Source organism: Microtus pennsylvanicus, chromosome 7, assembly GCF_037038515.1.
Source record: "Microtus pennsylvanicus isolate mMicPen1 chromosome 7, mMicPen1.hap1, whole genome shotgun sequence".
NCBI lineage: Eukaryota > Metazoa > Chordata > Mammalia > Rodentia > Cricetidae > Microtus > Microtus pennsylvanicus.
The window spans coordinates 44,811,232-44,831,763 of NC_134585.1; the positions used below are offsets into that span (position 1 = coordinate 44,811,232).

The 20,532-nt window shown below is 34.5% G+C and overlaps 1 protein-coding gene across 46 annotated transcripts in view; it reads left to right on the forward strand.

The window, feature by feature from the left end:
• The window catches only part of Rims1 (regulating synaptic membrane exocytosis 1), a 468,726-nt gene that overhangs the window by 329,527 nt on the left and 118,667 nt on the right, over positions 1-20,532 (forward strand). For 19 of the 46 annotated variants that reach the window (XM_075980581.1, XM_075980583.1, XM_075980600.1 and 16 more), the window contains 4 exons: positions 54-179; positions 1,710-1,772; positions 6,069-6,158; positions 15,058-15,141. In XM_075980581.1, coding sequence (XP_075836696.1) covers positions 54-179; positions 1,710-1,772; positions 6,069-6,158; positions 15,058-15,141 — 363 coding nt within the window. The remainder of the gene's footprint in view (positions 1-53; positions 180-1,709; positions 1,773-6,068; positions 6,159-15,057; positions 15,142-20,532) is intronic. The other 27 variants (XM_075980587.1, XM_075980594.1, XM_075980595.1 and 24 more) reach the window with 2 other exon arrangements.

Below are 20,532 nucleotides of genomic sequence, written 5' to 3' on the forward strand. Positions count from 1 at the left end.
GTTGATAGTTTGGGAAAATACTTTGTCACTTGAATTTTTGTGCAATATTCTAGGAGCTTAGATGAAATTCATCCAACACGAAGGTCACGTTCTCCAACCAGACACCATGATGCCTCCCGAAGTCCAGTCGATCACAGATCCAGACATATGGAAAGTCAGTATTCATCGGAACAAGACAGGTACTTTTCTAAAGTATAATCACAATTCTGTAATCTTTCTATGTTCTGTTTTAATATATACAAATATTGCAGGATGATATATGAAAGAGTTAAGTTGCATCATTCAAAGCTGAACTCTCCAACAGTTTTGATAAACATATGCAAATCTCAAAGTTATTCAGTCAAGGTTATACTAATATTCATATTTTTAGTCATGCTTATTTAGTTGTGACGTTTCATTGACTTGGATTTTGACCTAAATTTTAGAAGAAAGGCTACGTGAACAATTTTGAATAACTTTTCTCCATGGGTCATATTTGGATTGTTGTATTTTTGTAATTATAAAAGTGACATTGTTTCTCTAATTCAAGTGTTTTTGATAATGGTCACCTTAAAGGTTGTTTTCACTGCAGACTCTGAAAACGTCAATAATGTTTTGTTATATACCACTTTCTTATCACGTGTCTTCTCATAGGCCTCTGTGAAATACTACATATGCAGATAGATTATTATATGGGTGTGTACATTATGAGTTCTTCACTTATTAATGAACAAATAACCTGTGGAAATTGTTAGTTGGAATCTATATAATAAACATATTTTTCTTCATGCCCACAGACATTCTCATCAAAGTAACCACATGGATGTGCTGGATTAGCCTAGGGGTAGTGCAGGATTGGAGTTAAAGTGGAATGGAACTCACCTTGTTGAATGTTCTCTTCTGGTGTTTTGAAGTGGAGGAAAGTGCAGGGAGGGCTAGAGCGAGGAGAGTGGTGTGGAATGACGGAGGTGAAGGACTCAAGGACACAAAACCCAAGCTGAGCATCTTAAGTTCCTATGGGAAGTGCTGCTGTGACCTTCAAGTGTGAATCACATTGGAGACTGGGGGACAGAATTGCTCTAAGGAATAGTATTTCTTACTGCTCAGTTGAGTGAGTGAGTGGGTCCTGCATAGCCAGCTCTATTCTGGGTCCCGGTGAGGAGTGGTGGGACCACAATCAGCAATGGGCTACATGGCTAAGGAAACCGACATATTTAAAACAATTTGATTATAGAATAAAAACCCTAGTTAAGAAAAAAAACATAATATGATACACATTCTGAATGGCTACTAATGACTAGGAAATGATCATGTTGCTAAGTTTCTAAAAAAGAAATAAAGCCAATTATTTTCCATTAATATCTGAAAGGTCAAATTTATGCATTTTAGTTACTGAAATAACTGTATTGGGAAATGTGTTCCTATACTTTTTGGGGAAAAGGCTGTTTTTCTAACCTTTTTATTGTTTCATAAAATTGTTTTGAACCACTAAGTAGTCAGTCAGCAGCCATTAGGACGTCAACCATAATGTTTGTTACTCTATTGTTTGAATTTTTTAACGCTGTCATGTTTATTTTTTTTTTGTTTAACCTCTCAAGCAAGTACGCTAGTGCAGACGATCTGGTTTCTCCCCCTTTTCATGTTTTCATTGGCATACCATTGGCACAACCCATGTCATTTAATGCCTCATGATTTATCTGTCTCACCCACCACCCATCCTGTCTGTGCAGTGAGCTTCTCATGCTGCCCAGAGCAAAACGAGGACGAAGTGCAGAATGCCTTCACACGACCAGGTAAATACAAGGATTTGGTGATGCTGACTGTGTGTGATGATTCGCTTCCCATTCTGCTATTCCGTCTCTCCCTTGGCAGTATTATTCCTACACCGTAGAATTCCCCAACCATTCAAAAGCGACATTATTTCATATGGAGGTTAGGCAAAGATTTCAAAAACATTTTAATCAAAGCAGACCACTTCGACATGAGTATATTTAAAAAAAAATTCAAGACTGGTGAGCCTCGTTGGAAATATTTTCACACCCATAAAAAAAACGAGGAACCAGTATCTCCAATTTTGATTGCAAATGCCCATTGTGAGCTCCGCCTCTTCACACGCGGACTTAAAGACCTGTCTAGTCACAAAAGCTCTGTTCTCCCGTGCGTGGCAGGTTTACTGTGTTCGTGATTGTGGTTTTGTTGCTTTAGCCTTTCAAACGCTTCCTTTTGGAACTTGCTATCCTTTATGTTCTCTTTTTCTTTCTGTTTTTATTTAAATGTTTTCAGTTCGTTTTTAATGGCTTGGCTTCAGGTTCCTTAATGCCCCTGCCCCTACTAGTTCAGCAACTTCCTTATGAGGACATGCATACGTATGTGTAATACCTCTTAAAGTTACTTAGAGGAGAGAGAGGACGGTATACTCCTTTGCTTAAAGCATGATGCAAAATGTTAGGCTTGTATCTTGAGTTTCAAATCTGATAAAAATAACTCTTTAGCGATTACTAGTAGAGTCTAGCTAGCTAATCATTGCTGTCAGTTTGTAGTCAGCGGAATGTTGAGAAGCAGAGGAGTGAAAAGAGCCCAGATTCTCCCAAGTGTGAAAAACCCAAAGGAAAGAAGTACAAAGGCCTCACCTGCGATACAGAGAGAATTTTAGCATTCATTGTATTCCTGCAGGACTCATGGTTCTGATTGAATATGTGATCATGACTGGGCTAGCAAGAATTATTTGAAAAGTACTCATCTAAAATTATCCAGCTGCTAATCATTATTCAGATTATTTTGTAGGGCCACAGGATAAGTGAGGAAATTGTTAATTCTATGTATCAACTGATGTTAAAGTAGAAAATCATGAAGGTTTTTAATTACCTCAGATCATTTATTACACGAAACTCCTCAGGCTCCCAGCAAATGTTTCTAAATAGCATTGAATTATTTACAAGTTCTGTACATTTTCTTCGATTGCTGTCGATTTCCTTTCCTAAGAAAGGAGAAAAGATTCATACATACTTTCCTATTTACGGATCTAATTTGTGCCTGGATGTACAGCAGTCTAAATAAAATGGTTTCTCTTCATTTTTTATCTTGTACTTATCAAGGTGAAGTATCCTATCAGGGCTTTTAAAAATGCCATGCCTCTAGTTGCATCATTTAATATAATCTGATTTTTATTACAAACGTTTCACAAATTATTCCAAATTCCATGTATCTTTATTGTTTAACGGATAGGATCAACTAATGATTTTAGAGGTCTTCATATAGGTAGTCAGTCATCTTCATAGATATATATGAAAATTTAATAAATGTCAATCTGTGACTGATCAAGCCCATTGACTGACACCTCCACAGATGTAGAAATGCTAGCATTTTTTTCCAAATGTAGAGATGAGAAGAAGCAGTTACAGCGACTTCTCTGCCTCTTATTTTTATAATGGTAGTGTTGGTCTCAGTAAAACTGCTGACTGCATTTTTTATTGCAGCTGTATTGTTTTATTCTAGAGTTTTCAAAAAATTTCCCTTCCTTCTACCCCTTAATACTTATTACTAAATTTCTAAGGTCAGAGAAAACTTGAGTTCAAATGTATGTACATGCATGTGTATTTAATTATCTCCTCTTTTTGAACCAGGCATTTTAAAATTATTTTATATATTTGTATAAAGATATATACAAACATAAGCTCATTTTTGTATGGATATACCATATAATTTTATTTCATATAAATTTTAGAAATTTATTAAGAATATCCTTCTATGGCCAAATTGTTAAATAACACTTTCAAAATACTAAAATTACTGTAATCTTATTTCAGAGAATCTAACAATTCTCTGAAGTATTTGTACTAACAATAGTGTGTCAGCTGAGACTGAAAACTGCAAATTAAAATCATTGTTCATATTTTCGAAAACATATTTAAAAACCTATCTCATATTAATCAATTTGTAACAAACTATCATAAATCACATTGTTAACGTAAAAGTCCTCAGGTGGCATAGTGTGCCGGAAATGCTGTACCTGCCTTAGCATGTCCTAGATACTTCATAAATGTTATCCATTTATTTCGTACAGCACCCTGCCTCACTGATGATATTTCTTCCATTTGGTTTATGTAGAAATCAACTTAAAGTCTTGACCTGCATTGTCTAGATTTCAATCAGTAGGTTGCAAAGTCAAGATGTTTATACATCAAATTTTATGTCATTTTCCTTTTGGCTTCTGACTTCATGTAGATCTCTATTACCAAGTTCATAAAAATAAATAAGCAAGTTCTTTGAAAATTTTTATAGAAAACTGTCATTAAAGTGTCTTTCCCACGGGCAGGAGATGGCAAGAATAGAGTTTTAAGGAGGTTGAATATTTCAATATTGCTTTCCCTAGTATGACTGTAAAAAATACTCTTAAGACGTCATTAAATTGAGGCTTCAAAAAATTTCCTCTGATATGCCCATTAGTGCCATCAGGGTTATACAGGGAGACTGTTAGAATTTAGAGACTTTGGTAAATACATCTTCCCTCCATTTGTCATGCTTTAGTATTAACTAAAATGGATGGTGCAGTTTTGTAGTTAACATTACTAGATTATCAATAAAAAAACTATTAATTAACTGGATTCACCTTGCCCCTTATAGGATAGTGCAGCTACCTGAAAGGTTTTGTACAAACTTGGGCAAATTTGGACCTTGTTTCTGCCACTTAATACCAATTAGTGAATTAATTGGCATTAATTCCCTGCATCAGTGTTTCCTGGTTAAATCTTTGCTTTTCAATCGCAGTTTCCTTTAGTCTTATTTTAACTCCGGAATGACATCTATTAGTGCGTTTGTAGTTTCAACACTGAGCTGTTCTGCTTTACATAGGAAGTATATATTTGACCAGGGAATAGCATTGGTTTGTAGTTCATAGAACCTATCAGATATTTTCCCAAAGAAGATGATTAAATTATAACTTAAAGTAACATGAAATAACATGTCACTTTATATTTTATTAATTCTGATTTTTCCTTGAAATAACTTTTGTGACTTCTCTATGAAAACTAGCAGAACCCCTTTGACCTAGCTTTTGTCAGGCCTCCTACTTCCCTAATGCCGTAGTTAAATTTATTTCATATTTTTTTGTTTGTTTTCCTGCATGCTTGTGTTGCCATGTTCCAGACATGTTGTTAGGCACTCTAAATCTTTACCACCCAAGATGCCTTTGTTACAGAACAACTGTCGTTGCATCAGCACGTAAGAGGCAGTGCAAGGTGCTCTGCTTGAACTAACCCCCAACCCCAGCCAACGAAAACGGAAAAGTGACGTCCTCATGTGTCATTTACCTTAGGCTTCGAGTTAATTGTCCAGGAAGCTGTCTTTCATTAAGACTATCTGATCCTGATTTAATTATAAACATATATTCTAAAACAACTATCTAAGCGAAACACAATTCAGAAGGCAGAATTCTGCTTACTTACCATTTCCTTGTTGGTTGCAATTGTGGTGATTAATTTCGTTTCCTTTTATTTGTGTGACTTTGATTTGTGAAGTACAGCTCTGCCTGCACACACGTGGACCAGATCAGTGACTAGACAGGACATTCCCCTTCAGCCTGATTGCTGTAAATCGAGAGTGCTGACGTTTACTGATGTCTATTAGGTCAGAGCATCAGGGAGTGAAGACTGACTCTCACTCCCCTTGTCTAGTGCTGTGAACCAAACTAGAACAGCTGTACAGTTATTTCTCCGATGATGTCCTTCATTTTGTTTTGGTGTGGCATCTGTCCTTGGTAATACAGTTTTAGGCATTTTGTTTTAAATGCTTCCTGTATCCAATTTGGTTTTTTTTTCATAAGTAGGTGTGATTTAGTGTCATATTTCAGTCTGAGATTCTTTTCTATTTTTTTAAATTATGCAACGCAATTTAAGCATAATATTTGTTTACTTTCTAAACAAACGTTTACACTGTCATCCCGTGGCTCTCTCACACCCTTATGAACTGAATCGCAGCGATTCGACATTCTGTGTAATGAGAACATTATTTTATGCTTTCCTCTCTAACGTGGTCTTCCTTTCTTTCCTTTGTCTTTCTCTTCTCCCCTGGATGTAATGCCCTGGCACTAGCGAGCTGCAGCCCTCGCTTGGCAGGGCTAAGAGTGCTAGTACCAACTGCTTGAGACCAGACACTAGTTTGCATTCACCAGAACGAGAAAGGTATAAAATAAAGACTTTCTGAATTTCTTATCATTTGTACAGTGACTTTTTTTTTAAACCACTCTGTTTTGTTTCATGTGAGTCTCATAGACTTATCCACTCATGCCAACTTTCTTGCTGTCTTCATTTTCCTCCCTCAGCACGCATCTGTGTAGGGATATGTGTATGTGGACATGTGCGAAACACACATATGCATATTTCTATGAATGTTGTTGCAAATGGTTTGATGTAACTTGTAAATGCTTCTGGCTGCTGCTTCTCTTTTGTTTCTGTTCAGTTTTCGTGTTTCTGTGATTCAAGGAGCCTTCAGTATGCTGATAAAGCCATAGGATAGTGAGTTATTGGAAGGGTTGAATATTGTTTCCCCATTAGGAGTGGCAATAAATAATATTTATAGATCTCATAATAATTTTTCATAAAGTCAAAATAAAAATTCTTTTGATATAAACCTTATCTTACTGGGCGGTGGTGGCACACGCATTTATTCCCAGCACTTGGGAGGCAGATGCAGGAGGATCTCTGTGAGTTCGAAGTCAGCCTGGTCTACAGGAGCTAGTTCCAGGACAGGGTCCAAATCTACAGAGAAACCCTGTCTTGAAAAACATTAAAAAAAAAAAAAAAAAAAAAAAACCTTAGCCAGGCAGTGGTGGCACACGCCTTTAATCCCAGCACTCGGGAGACAGAGGCAGGCGGATCTCTTTGAGTTTGAGGCCAGTCTGGTCTAGAAGAGCTAGTTCCAGGACAGGAACCAAAAAAGCTATGGAGAAACCCTGTCTCGAAAAATAAAAAAACAAAAAATAAAAAACAAAAAAACACAAAAAACCTTATCTTTAGCCCTTTTAAATTAACCTACTTTTTAGATAAATTATGTTAAATTTTATTTTGTAAAAAAATTTCAGATTTCCTGAAATCTTTCAAAAGTAAATATAATACATATAACATGTATTCTCATAGATCATTTTTGTTAAAGCTTTTGTATGATTGATGAACAAGTACTAATTTTATCTAGATGCAGTCAGTAATAGTGTATCATAGTGTCTTCTAAACGTGAGTGAAACAATTGTTTCCTTATTAGGAAACTTTATATTCCTGCAAACTTAGTTGTAACTGATGGTCTTGGTTATAGTCACTGTCCTTGTTAAGTTAGATGCCGTTCACAGGGAATTTATAAGTGACTTCTGCAATCTCTGATGAAAAGCATTTGGTTGGACTAATGTAGCCCTGGTCATACATTGTTTAAACTTTTTTATTACTAATCTTTATAGTCTATGAGATGTTTATTTCTTGGGATTAAACAGTAGATCTTCAGAAGATTATGCTACAAACCTTTTTTGCATTATTAGGTATAAAATTTAAAACAGGAAAAATGAAATCACATAATTATGGTTTCTATGGCTGTCACAAAACACCATGACCAAAAACAAGTTGGGGAGAAAAAGGCGTACTTGGCTTACAGTTAGTGGAAATTGCTGTAGACCGTTCAAAAACCGTGGTTAGTCTTACTTTTTATTTTTTTTGTATTATCCTACCCCCAAAATAATTACAATGATACCATCAGGTAATTCTAATATATTTCATATTATTATTTGTTTCTTATTTATTATACATATTTAAATGGGTGTAGAATTATCAGGTTAGTGAAATTTTCAGACTGTAACAGTCCTCTGTCATTTTTAATATATAGACGAATGCTTGCTGATAAAAAGACAGTTGAAGTCATGTGTGTGCACTTTTAAAATCTCTGTAGTCATACTAAAAAAAGTCAAAATAAAGCCTAGCCTAGCATTAAATACATTAAATAGCATTATGGCATGTCGGTAATAGCTGTGAGGGGTGAGGGAGACAGTGTGTATTCTTCTTTGTATGGTAAGTCATGAATATTTCATTTATAGTACAGCGTAAGTCTCACATATGTGCCCTTGAGACACTGAAGCCAAAGAGTTCACAAATCTGTGTTTCCATTCATTTAAATTTAAATCTCTCAAATAACACCATTAATGTGGGTCAGTCTGTATACAAGAATGCTAATCATAATTATTACACGGGTTGTTGTGAAATCCAAGTACCGTACCCCTTTTAGTATAAGACAAAAAAAATAGGAGATTAAAAACCTATACTCCTGTATGTTGAGTAAGAAGTAAATTTCCATTAAACCATCTAGAGAGGGTAGCTCAGCACTGCTTCTCAATTTAATGAGGTCACTTGGCTGCTAAGAAAATAAGTAAGATTTGTTGTTGTCATTTGTCAAGGAAAGCGTATATGTGAAAGGCTGTAGGTGAAAGTTGTTTTAAAGACAGGACCCTTCTATATACATCCATGGACCATTCTGAAGCGGGCGCACCCGTGTGAAAAGTGGTAATTGTTCACTTTATAGGATGCTTCTAAAGTTGTTTGAAATATAGAGCAAGGGAACCTTAGAAGCCTTTGGATTCTTCCTCCCCTTTGTTGATTAAAAGGCTTATTATATTAATTTCCAACATGCACCCATATATATATGCCAAACATGTTTTTAAACTTTAATTTCATTTTCTCAAGATAGTACTATTTTTTCCATAGTCTTTTCATATACAGTTTTAAAGTTTACAAGTTAATATTCTGACTCATTTTGCAGTTTATTATAATAACTACCATTTCTTTAAGCACCCTCCCTAATTTTAAAACAAATTATGATTGATATTAGTTAACATGAGGGTGCAATTGTCAAACAAACCCATTATCTAACAGCAGAATTTACTAGGCTTTTAAAGGAAAATCAGTTCTCTCTCTCTCTCTCTCTCTCTCTCTCTCTCTCTCTCTCATTTCAGCCCATGCCATGGGCATTTTGAGTCCCCAGAGTCCTGCATATAGGAGTGCTGTTCGGGAATAGAGTCCTGTCTGGCTAGAAGCTTCTCCCTTGCACCTTGTCAGATAAAAGCCAGTTTTCTTGTTTCCCTGATTAGGAGGAAGTTACCCTGATGGATCTTAACTTTTTCTTTACCAGATTTAAACAAGGGTCTTATATACTCATAGACACTGGTGCTGGGAGAGATGGAAGGGTGCTTACTTTTTCTGGAGGATGAGGATTACCTATGACCTGACTTCATAATCACTACCTTACTTCAAGCTTGTGAAAGTGTTTTCTACTTGCTACCTGCATTTTTAAAGCCTCCCCCTGGTAATCGCTGTGTCAGAGGCCCTGCATGGACTATGCTATTGCCCTGGCTCTTAAAACTCATCCTCCTTGTGTTATCCAGTCAGTTGAACCTGTGCTCCCTAAACAGCTCCTCATAAATGGCTGGTAGACACAGACCCTTCTGTAAGCTTCTATGCCTTCTATATTGATTGATAGAAAATCCCCACCATGTCTCTTCCCCTTTTTCTACTCATACTTTCCCTTGAATTATATTTATTTCAAAGATTCCACTCTGCTGCTTTTAAAGACATGCTGCTATGTGGTTTGACAAGACACGTTTTCTTTCCTAAGAAATGAACTCGAACTTTTAAATGATGTCTGGAGACTCGGTATATCAAAATGTTTAGCTAACCTTCATTATTTCATCGTTGAGTTCTATGTGTTCTTCCCATTTGAAGCATGTGATAACACAGCTAGCTAGATGAAGTGGTTCAGGCTTGTCATTCCTTAACTTGATTGGATGGAGCTGGTGAGGGATGAATTTGAAGCCAACCTAGGCTTCACAGCTAGTTAAAGACCACAAACAAACAAACAAAAAGAATAGTAAACAAGGGCTTATAACTAACTTCTTAATTTGTAAGTATTTCTCCAGCCCTTGATTCAGAGAGCCAGGAGATGACACTGATTTCACCGGTGTATACTCTTTCCCTAACTGAATGCCCCTCTAGTTTCGCTCCCAATCCTTCCCAGCCCCATTAACTCCCTAGTCTGGCTTAATCGTAATGTGTATTGTAATGTTTTATCTCTCAACTCTCCCTTTCAGATTGAAATAAACTTTTGCTTTTGTTGTCACTTTAACAATTATTTTATTCTTTATAAGTTTTTCTAAGACCACTATGGTTGGTATGTAAATTGAAAAAAAAAACTTTTAAATAAAAAAAGACTTAAATTTTTTTTCTAAGTCTTCTTCCGTTACTTCTCCCCCTCCCACACACTAATTAATTTTTGTTTCTGGTCATAGCTGTTTACCATTTTCTGGGTCCACATGTATTTTTCTTGGAAAACTAAATCTGTCCAGATATGGTGATTTATGCAATAATTACAGCACTTGGAAGGTGGAGGCAGGTAAATCTTTGTGAATTTTAGGCCCATCTATTCTACAAAGTGAGTGTCAGGCCAGCCATGCCTACATAGTAAGACCCAATCTCAAAAGAAATAAGGGGAGGGAGAAAAAAAGGAAGAAATAAAAAAATAAACACAACAACAACAACAAAAAACCCACAACAAACTCTAATCCTGTATTTCTATTTTAATTAATCCACTGTTATCTTTATCTAGAAACTCTGCTTCTGTGATGTTATAAGGCTTGGGTCAGAGAGCACATGATACTTGTATTTTTTATATCTGCTAATAGTATTATTCTCTTCAATTTGTGTGTAATTTGAGTCATAACACTCTCTATTCTTTCATCCCTAAATGTGGGTCCAGTTGAGAATTAGAACCAAGGAGGTAGGAATGGGTGTGATCTAAACTATTTCCATAAATACAATGAGGAAGTTTGCAGTCTGTTGCCATAGGGTCGTTAGCTGGTAGAGAAGTCGGAAATTCACCAACTCATAGAATCATGGGATGCTTCCCTTAGAAGATGAGGTCCTATAACTAATGGCAGCTATGAAGGTCTGTTTACGGGCATGTTTGCTGTTAGCAGCCAGCCTGGTTAGAAAAGAAGCATTCAAAAATGACTAAGTTGCTGGTAGCTGATCCTATAACTTGGAAGGTAGGAGTTACTTGAATGAAATCCAAGGGAAAGGAAATTACTACCAAAACGTCAAGCACTATAAATTGACATGACTCTTATAAATCATCAGAAAACGTATTTAGTATTGAAAATATATGTATTAATTTAAAAATGAAATTTAGTTTAAATCAAGATTAGAAAAGTCAGTATAGAAGGTTATGAATAATAAAAAGTTACAATGAAAACACATATTTGATTAATCAATTAATTCACTTGGCTTTGGTTTTTATTTTAATATCTCAGAAATGGTTTTCATGTGTGTTATTTATGGTATGAATAATATACATCTCTGTATCCTTTTTATAGATAATTTATAGATAATTAAGATATTTTGTAATGTTCTGCTTAAAAATATGCATTCATGGAAAATTGTATGCATACAAGTATGTGTGCTAATTATACAGTGAGTTACACACAATTATTCCTTGTACTACTGCAAGAGAAAAATACCTTAACAATAATTTTATTCTTGTAGAAGTCTATTAAGTCCAATTTCTTTATATCTCGTTATGAAGTTCTCTTATATATGCATCAGTCCCTACTTATGTAAGGTACTCATTGTTTGTAATCTAATCATTAAGCCCAGAACCTTTTGTACTTCCTGACTCCTAGATCTATAAAGATATAACTGGAGAAGGAGCCATACCTGGAGAGTGTACTTGACCACAAAGTTTAAGATCTCCTACTGCTTATTAATTCCATGTTATGTCTTCTGAAGCTGTTGTAGACTATTAGAAAATAGCAATCCTGACTTTTTGTATTCACAATAGTTATATAAAATATTTGTTCAACACATAGATGCTCTTACTTTGGTGAGCTTAGAGTACCTTGTAAAAGATACTGTAATTTCCAAAACATGAAGCAAATTTAAATAGGCTATCCAAAAAAAAAAAAAAATGAAACCAAGAAGAGGCATATTTACTTCAATTTGATATTTGAAATCTAAAATTTCCAGACTTAGTAGCTTGTGACATGAAACTAGAAGTTGAGATTTGTTTCTTAAAACATGAAAATAGGAAAAGCATGCAGAAATAGATCTTAATTGTTTTCCTGAAAAATTACAAAAGACAAAAATGGGCTAGTCTATTTAAAACTTTTAAATATGTTACATCAAAAAATAGTATGTATTTGGGGGTTAAAATGTGGATCTGAATTGATCCTGCTTTTTTCCATATTCAGCAACGGAAGCTGGGGAAGGACGTTTGTGATAATTATACCTATCAGCATATGCAGAAGGACTCTGAGAACTAAGAAGGACGTGTGTCATGCTGTCTCGTTTGAAGTTGCCTCTTGAAAGTTGCATTCACAATTGCTCGTTCTAAATGTACAGCTTTCTCCATCACAGCTTTTCACGGCATGTGTCATGGTTATTTTATTTTTCTTCATTTTTTTTCTCTTTACTTTTATGTGTAAATAAACATAGGGACTGGAATTCCGCCTTCAGAAGCAGGGTCACTCATAATCCTGTCAACTTAAAATTACGGCATCAGAAGAAGCTGTTAACTCTATCTTTATGTTTCCAATCGTCACCAGATGCTTGAATACAAATTTGGATATGTAGATATACTCTAGGTATAGATAGTGTTCATGTTTCTTAAAATAGCTGACTTTAGTTGATCTATGAAACAAAGCTACTAAGTTGAAAAGAAGATATTTAAAAACACACAGGCTGGTCTTGCTGAGACCGTGCCTACACACAGTAGGTACTGCAACACCTGGACCCCTCTTGCCTTTGAACTCTTATTCTAGGTGGCATTATGCTAGAATATAAACTGTAATTTTTTGCTGCCTCACTGAGTGCCAGGGTCTGCAGACCAAGAACTTCTTCACATGCATTTATATACTCCTTGAGGTGCATACTCTGAATAAAGGAATAGTTATAGGCTCATTTTACAGTTGAAGAAACTGTAAATATAAAATAACTGGAGAAGAGCCGCAAATGGATCATGAATGCATTTGGCCACAAGGTCCAGGATCTGATGCTGCTGATTAATTCCATATTGAATCTTCTGAAGACCATTTTACAGTATTAGAAACTAGGAATCTTCACTTTCAAAATCTTCAGTAGTATTAGAGTTTATCACTCAGTAAATATATGTGATTTAATGTGTTGTCTCTTTTATATGTATTCTGAAGGTTTTTATAGGGACTTTAAGTTGGGTATGACAATCCAACTTTCTTCCTACCTAGAGAAAGTGATGCCACTCCACACTGTGGTTACTGAATACTTCAGTAACATATGCTGTGACTTCTTTCTTATAGAAGTGTACTAACTTTCAAACATTTCCCTTAAAACAAGGAAGCAAAAATAAATAAATAACTACCTGCCAGCACTCTGCCTGGCATACTTGGTATCTATAAAAGTAATCCTTATACATCTGAAAGGGTAAATTTCCATTACTTGGAAATTCCAAGCAACAAGGGATGCCTTGAAGTTCCACTTGCTTTGAAAGTTACATATGCTGAAGGCAGACAGACAATTTCCTCAGCATACAAAGCAAAGAGAGTTTGTGCAACTCACTTAACATTTTATATCAACCCAATCCCAGTTTCCAGTGATTTCAGTGCGAAATAAAATATCAAAGGATTTGTCAAGCAGAGATCAGATCTCACCTTCCACCCAAAATAAACAGCCTGGAGTTTTTTTTCTGGAATTGACAAAAATTGTAAATTGTGAAACAGGTTTACCAAATAAATCAGAATAAATTGACAAGTTTTTTGAATTACCAGTTGATTAAGTAATTAAAATTGGCTCAAAGTATTATAAATATAATAATCATTCTCCAAACGGTAAATGGCACATCGATTTTTCTTCAGTTTATAACCTGTTTTTTTATGTCGGCAAAGAACAGTTGAATAATGCTATGTTTTTCCAAGCCTAATGAAATAAAGCTGCCTGTGAGGCTAGCAGTCATCAGTGTCTGTGAACCTCAGATGTCCCAGTCACACACTGATAAATTTGCTTCTTGTATTCAGATTGTCAAATAAATCAATAAATGTAAGTTAGGCAGCAGGAATGAAGACTTTTTTCTAATTCATCTGCTACATTAATTTCCTTTCTATAGTTATAAAATCTTTCAAGTTAGTCCCTTAATGCATATGAGAAAGTCAATATCCAGAGACACATTCTGCTATAATATTGATATCAGACTTAGTATATGAAATGTCTAAGCCTGACCTGTTCAGTTGCTTTATTTCCTTTAACCATTCAACTAGACTTTTTAAATGATTGTGCATATATATAATCTGAATCTTGAAATGATTTAACAGTAAAGAAGCTTTTGTTCAAGTACTTGCTCATGAAAATGCTATTATAAATGCTGAAATAAAAAGGAAGTATTCAATGAAATATAAGACACACTTGTAAATACAGATTAGCAGAACTTTTAATGTCCCATTTCTTTTTTTCTTTATTTTTCACTTTAATTTGTTGGTAATTGATTCTGTAGTTTTCTACAAGAAGCTTGTTGAAGACACTATCAGTAGCTCTCTTAAGATTTTTTTTTATCTTATAGTTTTTACACTAAGTAGGATTTATATTTTATCTTACACATAACTTGTACCTTTGAATTAAATTTGCATACTTCATCTTGTCACTATTTCAAGGGCTGATGTCAGTTACCGTGCGTGACACATTCAACTTAGACAAAAGTGAATTCCTTAAATATTCATCTTTTCAAATTTCACCACATTCATGCTTATATTTGTATAGATATATAGATACATAGACACATTTCTGAAAATGAAACACCTAATGAATATGTTCCAAAGTTTCCAAAATATTTTGTCAACCCACTTGAAAGGTTTCAGATTTCACATTTTCATATTATTTTAACTTACCTAAGTTTATATAATATTAAATTACCGAACAAATAAGGAACATTTTGACTTCTGATGGCATTATTCCAGTCCTGTTGTTCCGTATATTATTTTATTTTAAGAGTTACTAAATGTCCTGTTTTTTCCTGTCTTGTTTATTGGGCAAGCAGGGGTAGATGGTCCCCCTCCCTAGATAGGAGGCGACCTCCTAGCCCCAGGATTCAAATCCAGCATGCATCTCCGGAGAATGACAGGTACTAGTCACATCCTCACAAACAAGTGGCATTAGCGACTCAGAAGCTACAGAAGGAAGGAAAAGGGGTGGGATGTTGGCAATGTCATTATTTCATTCAAGAGCCAGAGTCAGATATGCGATTCCTCCAGTGACTGCACACAAGTCTGAGAGAGGGCCTCACAATATTGATGGGAACAAGGAAGGCATAGAATATGGTATTTGAAATACCATCAGGGTCCAGTGAAGAGAGATCTGTTTTGATATGGCTTCATTTTAGGATTTTTAATTTTTAAAACCATTTATGGATCATTTAGGTCTACAAAGGGATATGTAAGGAATTTTGCGTGCATCCGAATATATTAAGACTATGCCACAGAACATACTCATGGTCACATTGCCTTTAATCTCAGCTAGTTTGCTTTATTACCATGTATACTTGCTGAGAAGAAATTGTAAGATTTGGGGTGTATTTCAAGCATGGTGCAAAGAAGGACACCTGGTTCTTGTACTTTTTGTATTGTATTTGAAGTATTCTCAAGAGCTAGGGTCAGTCAGGTGGAAACATTTTCAAAACAAAGCCTCTCTGCATCGAATCCACTCCATGCTGATCTGTAAAAGTATCACAGTAGGTTCCTCCCATCGTCACTGTTCTCAGTTTGACATTCTCATGTTTCCTGATGTCTAAAAAATATGCATGCCTATTATTTCCATCTTTCAGAGTTTTCCTACAAATGGTCACAAAAGTGTTGAGATGTGTGAGACATTTCAGTAGAAATTCAGCAGACACATACGTAGTATTAATTAGACAGAAGCGTTCCGAAATGCAGCTAAGTAGCAGAAATAGTTTTACGAATACACCTTTTTGCATTAATTATATATGTATGTCCCAGTAATTGTAGCCTTATCATAGTGGTAATGTTTATTTTCTGTATATGCGCACAATTTGTATTCTGTATATGTCTTTACAATTTGGTATAAAGAATATCTAAATTATGCAAGATAAATTTGCATCATTAAACAATGGTGAGAAATAACATAAACTGGCATTATAAAAGTTCTAAAGTTATTCTAAAACATCTACCTCTTTGTTTCATTGATTTTTATTGAGCTCTACATTTTTCTCTGCTCCCTTACTTGCCTATCCCCTCACTTCCAACCCTCCCTGAAGTTCCCCATGCTCTCAATTTACTCAGGAGATCTTACTATGGTATGGATTTACATATTTAGAACTTAAAACTAATCCCTGTGCTACTTTTAGATTTCTAGAATTGAATTTATGGATCTAGAATTAATAAAACTTTCAGTCTACATGTAAGCAAGTTCATTTAAAATAATAAAAAGTAAATTCAATAAATTCTCTACCCACACTGTGTTCTGATGGATGAAGTCAGGTCAGTGATTATGACAGCGAAAGCAATGGCCATGAAGTATTTGACAATTTCAACTTAGAACAAAAGTCTTTGAATGTATGCAAAAAAACAAACAAACAGTGATTTAGTCTAAAGCAATGACGGATGCTTACTCCGATTATAATGAGTATAAGTGTACTTTTATTAAGTACACTTAATAAGTGACATTTATTAAACCAAATACATAAAATAACAGCTCAGATCTTAGCATACACAAGATCTCATGACTTCCAATTAACAACATATGAATCTGTGATATGACTACACAATTTCTGTATACGTAGGTGCAAGATAGATGTTTGGGAATGAACTTTACAAAATTTGAGCTTGGCTTTTGCTTCTCTGTAATGATATATTCACAAATAGTCCCTCTATATAACTATAATAAATGGATTTAAAATAATACAAATATTATTCATTGCTATGGAAAACGAAAATATTTTAGAGTAAACTTAATTCAGCTACAAAAGATAATATACATCCATGAAAATGAGAGAGTAAATACAGTTAACTAATGACAGATTTGTAAGCATTTGTGACAACCTCTTGACGAAGCTTAATAAGCACAAACCACCTCACATGAGTGTTACTTAATCATTTAGAGTATCCTAAAAATGTCCAAATAAAATGAGTATAACATTCAATTTAAGTAAAATGAATTATTGGACATGGGCATTAGTTTACCTTTCACATTGGTAGCCAAAAGTACTCTTAATTCAATAGTGATGTATACAATTGGGACTAGATGTTTCATCAGGGTGAAAGAACACTTCTTTGCTCTTTTTTTTCCCCACAGCAAAATTATGGGCATAAATATGTGTGGACATACATGCAATTAGCTTTTAAATGAACAATGTCTACATAATGTAGTGTCAACAAGAGTCATGCTTCATGCCTTTTCAGGTGATACCATACACTCGGATTGAACATGGTCAAAAAATAATTCTGGATCTTGTAAAGATACTTAAAATGAAAATAAAAAAACTAGTTTTGACCCTTAGGGAACATTTCTGGCTTTAAAATTGTAAAGATTTCCTAGAGGTTTTATTAAGTTAGTAGTTCCAAGATTTGTATTGGAATGGTTTCACATTGGTATATCTGGTACTTTGAATGTACCGGAACTTATACTGACTCTTTGAAAGAACTGAAAATATTTGACAAAAATCACTATTTTCTTGAAATTTAGTCCAGTGGTGTCAGTTGAGTTTTTCAGCTGCAGCAGCTCTCACCTGTTTTACAAATAACCATATTTTCTTTCTTTTCCTCCCCAACAATTTTTACTTCTCTGCAAAATGACCTCACCGATCGTATCAAGTGATTCATTTTGACTTAAAATGAACTTTATTGACTATGGATATTTGATGGAATCAGCAAAAATCTTGCTGTTTTATTCACAAACACACATCAGCTGCCGTGCAAAGGCAGCTAGTATACAACTACTCACCAATGAAATGTGCTGTTGTTTAGTCTCTACTTACTTTGCTGTGTGTATCAACAAGGGAATAAGATGTGCCAGACACTGAAACCTTAGTGTATGCAGTGGCTATATTCCCCATATAAAATCAGGGCCATACAAAAATGTGAACATATCTTAGTCTCATGCATGTATATGTTTATCACTAATCTTGCTTGAATTTATAATTTCTTCCCAAATTGATGAAAAAGTAACATGGTAAAGGTAGGCATTCCACTTTCAAATAGCATAAGTAATCAAAAGCTATATACAACATAAGCACCCTGAACACACAGAGATTCATTCTTACGCCACTATTCTATATAATGAAAACAGCCACTGGTAGATTTATGTTACATTTTATCCCAAACCAAAACATGCTATATTATGTCAAATTTCTAACAAATATTATTAAATAATATAACATCTTTGGCAATTCTTTTGTATACTATGTGTATCATTTTATTATTTTTATTACGCACACATATAATAATTTGGTGATGTCTTTAGAAAATATTTTCTTATTCATAACATCATGAAATTGAATTAATTATAATTTAAAAATAAAAATGAAGTATTCCCCAAATAAATGTTAATTATTTCCTGTTTCAATTATACACTAAAAACGAGACTGCTAAAAGTACTATAAATAAGAATAATATTTCAAAGGAATTTCAAAATTGCAAGTTTGATTAGAGATAGATCCAGTCTTCTAATTAAAGCTTTTGCTTCAATTCAACCATAAAATAATCGCGTACTTTATTTTGGATGTGTCTTTACGGCTTTTAAATAACTTGATCTCCACCATGTGGTTACAGGATTTTATATTTATGAGCAATCATGAGGCCAAATTAAGTATTAATCCTGAAATACAGGAAAAATTCAAGTTTTAACTATTTTTAATTTTGATCCATGAAAAGATGAACAATGTAATAGTGATAAAGATGACTAGGTCTTTTTGTAAAGCTGAAATCATGAAAACGTGGTTGTTGTGCTAGCTCATTAAGCCGTGTGGTACACGGGCTAAGTCATGTGACATTTTGTAGCTTTTTTTTTTATTTGCACATTTGGCTAGTTGTAAATGTGGTAGCTGAATTCTCATGTTCTGTTAAACTCTATGAGTGAGCCTGAGTCCCTGGTAACATTGTGGTAAAACATAGGCTACTAACATAAAATAACTGATGATTACTTATGCACAAAGTATTAATAAGGCAGAAATCATGCTTTATTTGTGGAATTTTCTGTTTTTATTGAAGCCCAGAAAACAGTTCATTTGAATTATTACATGTGTATTTGATGTAAAGCAGAATATATTTTCAGAGTTACTTCTTTTTGCTCAGTGTAAATGTGGACTGTCAAATTACACTAAATATACAAATAACATTCTATAATCTTAACTACTATATAAAGGCATAAACATTGTATATATAGTTTGGGTACCATGCAATATTCTGTTTGCATGTATCCATTATTGAATGCTTAAATCAAGGTCAATAATACATCATTATTTCAGCAGGGAAGATTTTCTTGTCTCTAGATTTCAGATATATAAAGTATATTATCATAATTTTTTCACTCTTGTTAAAATATAGCCTACCTCTTGATTTATCAATGTATAACTAATAATATTGATCATACGTCCCCCTTCTCCCTAAACCCTATAGTTAACCCGCAGATTCTGGCCGAATATTTGTTGCTGCAATTAATCATTAAAAATTTAGTCATTGTAGCAACAGTTTTCAAACAAAAGATTTAACAAATAGGAAAGACATTTTGAAAGAATAACATTACAGTCAAAACCCATCTATACCGAAGATAGTGACAGTAAAACCTTCAGGTGGCTGATGTACAGCATGAAGTCTTTCATGCCCCTGTGACCTGTTTTCTGACCTCTGAACAGTAATTTTGATTGTATACAATATGAATAACATTTCTACTGTGCCCATCTTAACCCTCTGTTTATATCAATGATGGGTGTGATTACATATACAATGTATCCATAGCTATGAATATACATTGACTCTGAATTATATACCAATAGAGTAGGTGTATTTGGGGCCAAATAAATGTTATTACCATTTAATACTCTACGGTTATAGCACTCAACATTTTCTTGATCTCAGAAGTGCTTAAGCAACCACAAATAGAGATTCTGTGGAATACTCCAAAACTACCAATACACAATCCAAATGCTAAGTAATAATTAATGTATTTAGAATCCATGTGCTTGGGGGTGGCAGTATTATTAAGTGTAACTTTGCATGCAGAAGGAAATGAGACACATGGAGGTCAAGTACCTTGACCCAATTTACTTCGTTAGCCAGAACAGCTGAGTTGAAATTTTGTCTGACACTACAATTCACACTGTGGGCTCCTCTGTTATGGTTAGGTCATGGCAGAGACTGCTACACTGCGGTCATGGACTGTCTGCTTGCCTCCTGGCTTCCAGTGATGACTTTCAAAAGCAAAGGAGCTAACATCCCAAAGCCTCAGTCTAAGGATAAAAGAGCTGTGCCTCTGTTGTACTATGTGTGGTGGGGCTGCATTC